This window comes from Dipteris shenzhenensis, chromosome 12 (genome assembly GCF_047967505.1).
Source record: "Dipteris shenzhenensis isolate YYH24624 ecotype China chromosome 12, Dip_SZ_1.0, whole genome shotgun sequence".
In the NCBI taxonomy this organism is placed as follows: Eukaryota; Viridiplantae; Streptophyta; class Polypodiopsida; order Gleicheniales; family Dipteridaceae; genus Dipteris; species Dipteris shenzhenensis.
The window spans coordinates 9,361,429-9,369,243 of NC_141607.1; the positions used below are offsets into that span (position 1 = coordinate 9,361,429).

Genomic DNA, 7,815 nt, shown 5'->3' on the forward strand with positions numbered 1-7,815 from the left:
TTTGAGTCTTCAAAGCTTTGATCTTATATTACCTGTGAAGTAATGGTTTGAATCTATGAGAGTTCATCTACAAACAAGATGCATAACATTGGTATTAATGTGGTGCTTTCCTGTGAGTCTATTGGAAATTCGAGTTGAGGGTGTTTGGAACTAGTCTAAGAGCTTGTAGTTTGTGAGGATTGGACTAACCACAAATATGGACAATGTAGGGAAAGCTTCTACGACATGGCAGCTCAAGAAGATCAAGAGCAACAACCCAAAAAAGAGATGCTCATTCAATTTCAAGAACTGAGGACTGATGCGGCAAGAGCATGCATGGTTAAAGAAGGTTTATCCAATGGAAGAAGAACTCAAAGAAAGACTTGACATTTTTGCTCAAACCATGATCCATGATCAACCAAGCCTTTTGTTAGCTTTGGATTTTTGTGTGAAAGCATCCTCAAAGTCAAATCTTTTATCTCAACTTCTTTTTCTCCTATGTGGACCAATACTATCCTTTGTGATGGAAGTACTTTCTTTCCCCTACTCCATTAAAGGGGGGATTGTTAGCATATTCTTGTGTGTTGGGGTGAACTTCATAGGGGGGGTTCATTTAGCATTAAGTTCATTAGAGGATTGTATTCTTCTGCTACTTCTCACTTGTGGATGGAGTTCTCTATGTTGGCTGGCTTTTCATGACAAGCTAGTTCGTGGTGATCAAGATTGTTTCTAAGAGTATCTCCAATCTTCTCACGGAGTTGCATGTCATTTAAAGCCTCATGAGAGTCACCTGGCTCTTGGATTGGTCCTTAGAGGCGGTGGATTGAAGGTAGAAGGGCCAACCCTGCATCTTCTCTTCTTTATATGGAGCCACTACATGTCATGAAGGCAATGAGCATGTCTTCTTCACTCTCGGTCCTGCATGTAAACAGCCTTGATGAAACATATATATTGTGTGTCGTAGCCCTTCTAGGACTTAGTATCTAGCTATATGCTAGCTCTAATATCGTCCTTTCATGCAATATTAGCTTGGTCATGTGCCAACATTTTTAGCTTGTGAATCACAAAGATCATTGTAGCTAGTAATAATTATTGTATACCTCCACAACAAGCCTCGTAGGGATGTGTGGAGGTTTGTGAGGTCTCTTTGCAATATAGTAATTGATTTGGTGTGTATCTTTCTTTCGAGTCTTCAAAGCTCCAATCTTATATTATATGTGAATTAATAGTTAAAAGATTTCAATTTGTGCGAGTTCATCTACAAACAAGATACTTAACATCCAAGACATCCTAGCACTCTCCTAGCAGAATAGGTCGTAGAGTAGAAGAGTAGGGTCATCATTAAGTGGGATAGAGCTTGTTCATGAGGGGGATGGATCTTCAATGTCTTTTCTAGATAGAGGCGATCAACATTGCTATGCATCCTTAACCAAACTACAACAATGACAAAGGAAAGGATGCCTTTGGAGGCATATTCTAGTCATAGACATCTTTGATGTTTGGATTTGAGGCTTGGGTTCATGTTTATAGTGGCATTCAAACCACCTCCACCCATGGAGCTGGGACATGCATCTTCATTGGTTGTAGTGAAGAGTCTAATGCTCACATTTTGTAGATATCTATCTATCTAGCACTTGAGCACCAATCTATCTATCTAGTATCTATTTGTGTTTTGTTTATCTATCTCTTTGTCAATTATCTTCTCTATGTGTGTGTTTTTAGGTCCTAGAAAATCATCCTAAATACTAGGTGTTGGAGTTTCAGGAAAGTTAAGGAAAATATCAATTAATAGTTCAAAAACATATGCCTAGTATGTTAATCATGATAAGTACTGTTATCTGAATGCTTTGCATAAGTAAAATTGTAAACTAAAAGGATTGTTTCTTTACATAAAAATTTATTAAATGCAAAAGTATAGAGTATGCTTCAACTCCAATTTTACACCAAAGCTTGGACCTAATACCTACAACCATCCAATACAGACAACAATAAGTTAGTCCATGAAGCAAAGGCAAATGTCAGGGGTCCTAGCTACTTGTTATTGATGTCAAGAGTAAAATAGAGAGTCTTACACACATTACTAGGAGAGAAAATATTTATACCACCTATGTTGTGGTTTGCAATGTCCATTGAACATCTAAAAAAAGAATTAGTTGTACTAAATAGCTTGGCATGGCATGACAAGAATGAGTAGTCCCATCCAGATTGCTTTGACGAGGACCCACTATATAATCTATTGAGAATAGATAAGAGAATAAAGGAAAGAAATTAAAAGCATCCCAAAAATCTCTACATGAACAACCAATAGAAAAGGAAAAAGGAAAGAAGGCAGAAGCACAGAATCCTATGAGTAGATGGCTAACACTATTTATCACAATACATTAAAAAAACTCACATTTATATGCCGACCAAAGGCTCCAACAAAGGCACCCATACTTGCAAACAAGCTAGTATCTAGCCATACTGTAGGATGTGAGTGAGTGGCTACGATGATTATGAGCATTGATGGCCCCATCTATCGTTTCCCTTTGATGCTTTTACCTAACAAACTCGAAGAAGAACTTCAATGGGCAATCCTCAAATTCAAGCCAAAGCTGCTTGCTAAATATCCTAGCTCGTTCCATTTCTTCAGTCCCCCTTTCATGAATGGCTAGCTCCACTTTAGTATAAGTACATAGCTGAGATCTCATCCATAGGGTTAACATCAAAAGCCTCTCTCAAGGCAACACATATTTGCACCAAAACCAACAACTCATGTCTTGCATCTCTTTTACACTTCTCCCATTCTTTTATCTCCTTCACTATAGCCCTTATACATGTATCCCATCTAAGGCATGGGTTCCCAACTTGCTCGTGGGTGCTGTTCCACACTGATTTGATTGTGCTATAGTAGTTACCATTAGTAAGACATTTATTGAAGAACTTAAAAGGAAAATGCACGTAACGAGCCACCTAGATTGGAGTGCTAAACACCCAACCAATGGGAGATGATCAACGATATAGGTTTGAATCACATACTCCCATTTCATCGAGGGTGACAACCACCAACCCTCCTTTGAAATATACATCCGATCTATTCTCCCTGCCTGGAACTCAGCTCCCTTCCTATAATTCAACTAGGAGAAACCTCCCAAACCATTTGGATCTAAATCCACACAAGCAATTAGTCCATGGCTCGCACTTAGTTCCTTCTTGTTAGTAGATGCCTTCTTCTGCTCGCCTGGAGAGATTGGAGGAGGGTCTGGTTTCTCATCAACAACCCGCTTCGCATTGGGTGCCCTTCTGAGATAATTCCTTGCAAAGTGAGATGTAGCACAACACATATAACAGGCATTCAGGAATGGCCCAAAGCGTACTTGTTGTGCCACCACCACCACATCAAAGAGATCAAGATCCACAAAATTTGGTATTTCTTGGCTCCAATCCCAGAGGATCCAAGCCCTCCTAGTATCAGAAGATTTCGAAACCGAGCATACAAGAAAGACCTTCCCCAAAGATAAAGTGATATACCCCACAGCCCATCCGAAAGTCCTAGGAATTCAACTCATCCTAGACACTTGTGATATAGGAACTCATCTATACTAAAGGAAGGGCTCCAAGGGATAATGAGGACTGTAGCACCGGCGAAGAAGAAATTCCATCAATCACCTTGTTTCTCTGCTCCTCTGGCACAAACCTGACAAGGAAAAACCCTTTTCCAACTAACCTATGAACAAAGCCAGACGCCGAGATGTCACACTTGTAGGCTAAGAGCTCCTCCAACTCCATAAGCAAAGGGATTCTTCTCGTAAAGAAGATCTAGACACCTCCTTTCACGAGGTGCATTAGTTCACATCAAGCTCAATCTTGCGGCTCTCTCTCCCACCTCATCGAACCACGGCTTCTTGGCTACTTCACAGGCTCTTCACAGATCTTCCACATCTAGGAGCTTACGGGCTTCCTCATCATCAAGCATTGAAAACGTACTTCTCAACTTTCTACCCAAAGCGTTAACGTAAGACAGACCTTCCTTATCGAAGGCAGTACTTCCTTTTGGTCGAGGTTCCTCACACACACACACTCATTGGGGTTTGTTCATATGTTCTTTTCGAGGTTCCTTTAGCAGTCACGTCACCCTTCTCTTCACTCATCGGATTCTCCTCTGTGTCTGACCCACTAATCTCATCCCATCTTGGGCGTTTTGCATGCCCCAATGCACTCTTAGACGAAACTCACATGCATAGGCTCACACCTCCTCCCAACCCTCACTCTCCTCCAATACTTCAAAAAGCGAAGGGATTCTTCCCGTAAAGAAGATATAGACACCTCCTTTCACGAGGTGCGTTAGTTCTGATTTTACCACATCAAACTCAATCTTGCGGCTCTCTCTCCCACCTCGTCGAACCACGGCTTCTTGGCTACTTCACAGGCTCTTCACATATCTTCCACATCTAGGAGCTTATAGGCTTCCTCATCAATCAAGCATTGAAAACCTGCTTCTCAACTTTCTACCCAGAGCGTCAACGTAAGACAGACCTTCCTTATCGAAGGCAGTACTTCCTTTTGGTCGAGGTTCCTCACACACACACTCATCGGGGTTTGTTCATATGTTCTTTCCGAGGTTCCTTTAGGAGTTACGTCACCCTTCTCTTCGCTCATCGGATTCTCCTCTATGTCTGACCCACTAATCTCATCCCATCTTGGGCGTTTTGCATGCCCCGATGCACTCTTAGACAAAACTCGCATGCGTAGGCTCACACCTCCTCCCAACCCTCACTGTCCTCCAATACTGCAAAAAGCTCAAACTTCAACGCTTGCTACCTTGGAGCGTAACTTTGACAATGATCAACAGACCCTTGTCAATGAAAAATAAAAGGTTTCGAAACCTACAAACATCAAGGCTTGAAACCTGTACAATTTGAATAAAAACTTCAACAATCTTGAACTTGAAGGTTTTTGTATCTTGTAAAGGAAAATGTTTTGCAATGAGCAAATGAGCATGGATAAGTCAAGCAATGTGAAAAAAAGCGTGTGAGAGTGCCCCTCTTTTTCAAAATTCAAACTGTGCCCGCCCCGCCCGCCCATCCATCCCTTGTGTCTTGTTCTCCTTGCAAGTTCAGTTCCTGGTTATTTGGATTTGGATTTGGAGGAGCTTGGCTGAGGTTTGATGAAGGCGCCATGGTGAGGGAGTGCAGTGTGGCTGCATTCTACGAGGGATTGCGAGCCTCTGCCATCGCTTCCCCCTCTTTCCCCGTCCTCATCTTCCCCTCCGCCGCCGACACTGATGCCCTCTGTGCTCTCAAGATCACCACGCATCTCCTGGCTCAGGACTCCATTCGCTACTCCGTCTACCCCGTCTCCAGCTTCGGCGACATTCATGGTCTCATCGGCTCCACCTTCGCTGCGGAAGGTCAGTCCCTGGTTGCCCTGCTCATCAATTGGGGTTGTTCTCGTGATTTGAGGCGCTTGCTCAAGATCGGGTCTGCGGTTAGAGTTTTCGTCATCGATAGCCACAGGCCCATCCATTTGCACAATCTGAGCGACAGGAACCGTCAGATTACGGTTCTGTACACCAGCGAAGATGAGTCGCAGGCCGATATGGCTTACGACTTCGACGTTGCAGCTCTGGCCAACGCGTGTGACTTGAGCAGCGACGATGAATCCGGGGAAGACTCCGGAGATCTAAGCGAGGAAGAAAGTGAGGATGAGATCGATGACGCAGATGCACGAAGGAAAAGGAGAAGAGGGGGAGAGGAAGATGCAGATGCCATGAAAGGCAAAAGGAGGTGTAAGGCTGATTATTATAGGATGGGGACTTTTCACGGCAGACCGGCGGGATGCCTCTTGTTCGATGTGGCGCATGCCCTGCACAAGAACAACAACGAGCTCTTGTGGCTGGCCTGCGTCTCTCTCACAGATCAGTTTGTGCACGAGAGGCTGACGACTGAAAGGTACCAATCGGGCGTTATGGAGCTCGAGCAACATGTTAACGGAGCAGGTAACTTGGAAATGATCACTTCAGTCACTCTGAAAGATGGAACGAAGGTGCGGGTGCCGGACGTGTCGAGGATCTCGTACGAGGATGAGCCTCGTTTGATGTTGCTTAGGGAGTGGACTCTTTACGACTCAATGATCTGCTCGTCCTATGTTGCCACGAAGCTAAAGACCTGGAGTGACAATGGCTTGAAAAGGCTAAGGCTTCTTTTGGCAAAAATGGGCATTGCACTTGCGGAATGCCAACAAAAGTTCCAGTATATGAGTACTGAGATGAAAAAGAGGATGAGGGACGAGTTTCAAAAGTTCCTGCCGGAGTATGGTCTGACGGATCTGTACTACAGGAGCTTCCAGAGGTTGCATGGATACAGTTCGAAAGTGTCTGCTGCCGATGTTGTGTATGGAGTCACAGCTCTGTTGGAGTCTTGGGGTTCTTCGAAGAACGACGACTCATGGGCTGATCAATTTTGGACTGCCTACAGAGCTCTCTCCTTGAATAATTTAGAAGACTTGCAAATAGGCATGCAGCGTGCCATCAATGTCCAGCGTGCCACACTCCGTCAAGGAAGCTTAGCCATTACGAAGAAGGGATTCATTACAAACACTCGAGGCTTTCGGTGGCTCAAGCTCGAGGAGAGCTCTGATGCAGAGCTTTTGGCACATCCTCTTTCCTTAACTAAATTCTGCTACTTTTTGATGGATGCTTTGAGGGAGAAAGGTGCCAGAATGAAGCCCATGATTTGTGCTGCTTTGAGACCTAGGTCTAAGATGGTGCTTATTGTAGGTGTCTGTAATAGGCCTCTGCTGGGAGCTCAACATGGCAATCGCTTTGGGCTCGCATTTCGATCGGTAGCAGAGGACCTAGGAGCCACCTTTACTCATGATGCATTCGAATCATCCTGGATCCTATTGGACGTCGCTTCTGTAAATGCATTTATGATCAGAATCACAGAGAAGCTCTGAATTCATTCTCTTCCCGAGATATATGAAAAGGTCTTTCATTGTTCTTGAGACCTTAAATCTATTGAAGACTGCTCCAAAAGCTGTCTTGTCATCTCTATTCGCCAACAAGAGTTGGCCAGAGCTTTTTGCTCTCCCTGACAACCACTTGTAATGCTAATTGACATGACCCACTAATTTTTCTATCAATTTGCTGTTATCATTGCTGTCCAGAAACCTCTAAGCACGGAATTGCTGTCTGGACCGTAAATAAAGCCCACAGAATGAATTGACAAAGTTTAATTTTCTGTTCCATTCTAGCATCTTCTTCATGGTTTGTACTCAAGTGGAGGAATATTGGTATGGTTTATACGTTGGTAGGTGCTGCACTTCTACAAAAGTAAGCAGGTTCTATGAATCCTTTGATGAGGTTGATATTGAAAGCTACAACTGGAAAATGCCTGCAATGAGAAACTTTTTTAAAAGTTTGGATTATGGAGACTCCACTGAATAACAGTGACCATTTGCAATGTAAAATTCTCATCGGTGAAAAACTGTAACTAAGAGTGGCCAAGAATTGAAATTAGAAGTTATATTCATGTTGAAGGCTAAAAAGATACAAAGCGTAAAGCCAAGGACAAAAAGAAATTGCAGGAGTAGTGAGTAATAATACTAGGAAAGTCAGCTCGCAGGCATGCGAACACCATGCTTAGGGAGAGGACCTCATTTGTAGGACCAGCCATCTCTTCACTTCAGAAATGTTTTACCGCGCAATTAAAGGTAGAATGGTCTTTCTTGCTTAGCTCAAAACAGAATTCTTACGACGGCCCTATTGAGGTACCTAAAAGCATCGTCAAAACAGAATTCTTATGACGGCCCTATGGAGGTACGCAAAACGATCGGGGGAACCCCCAAAGAGGCTGG

General features: G+C 43.4%; 1 protein-coding gene across 1 annotated transcript; it reads left to right on the plus strand.

Moving 5' to 3' along the window:
• The first annotated feature begins 5,066 nt into the window (after window positions 1-5,066).
• CDC45 (cell division cycle 45) lies at window positions 5,067-7,162 on the plus strand. Its single transcript, XM_087383025.1, has one exon. It carries the CDS (start codon window positions 5,137-5,139, stop codon window positions 6,913-6,915), a length of 1,779 nt encoding a protein of 592 aa, XP_087239151.1. The 5' UTR covers window positions 5,067-5,136; the 3' UTR covers window positions 6,916-7,162.
• Window positions 7,163-7,815: the final 653 nt, after the last annotated feature.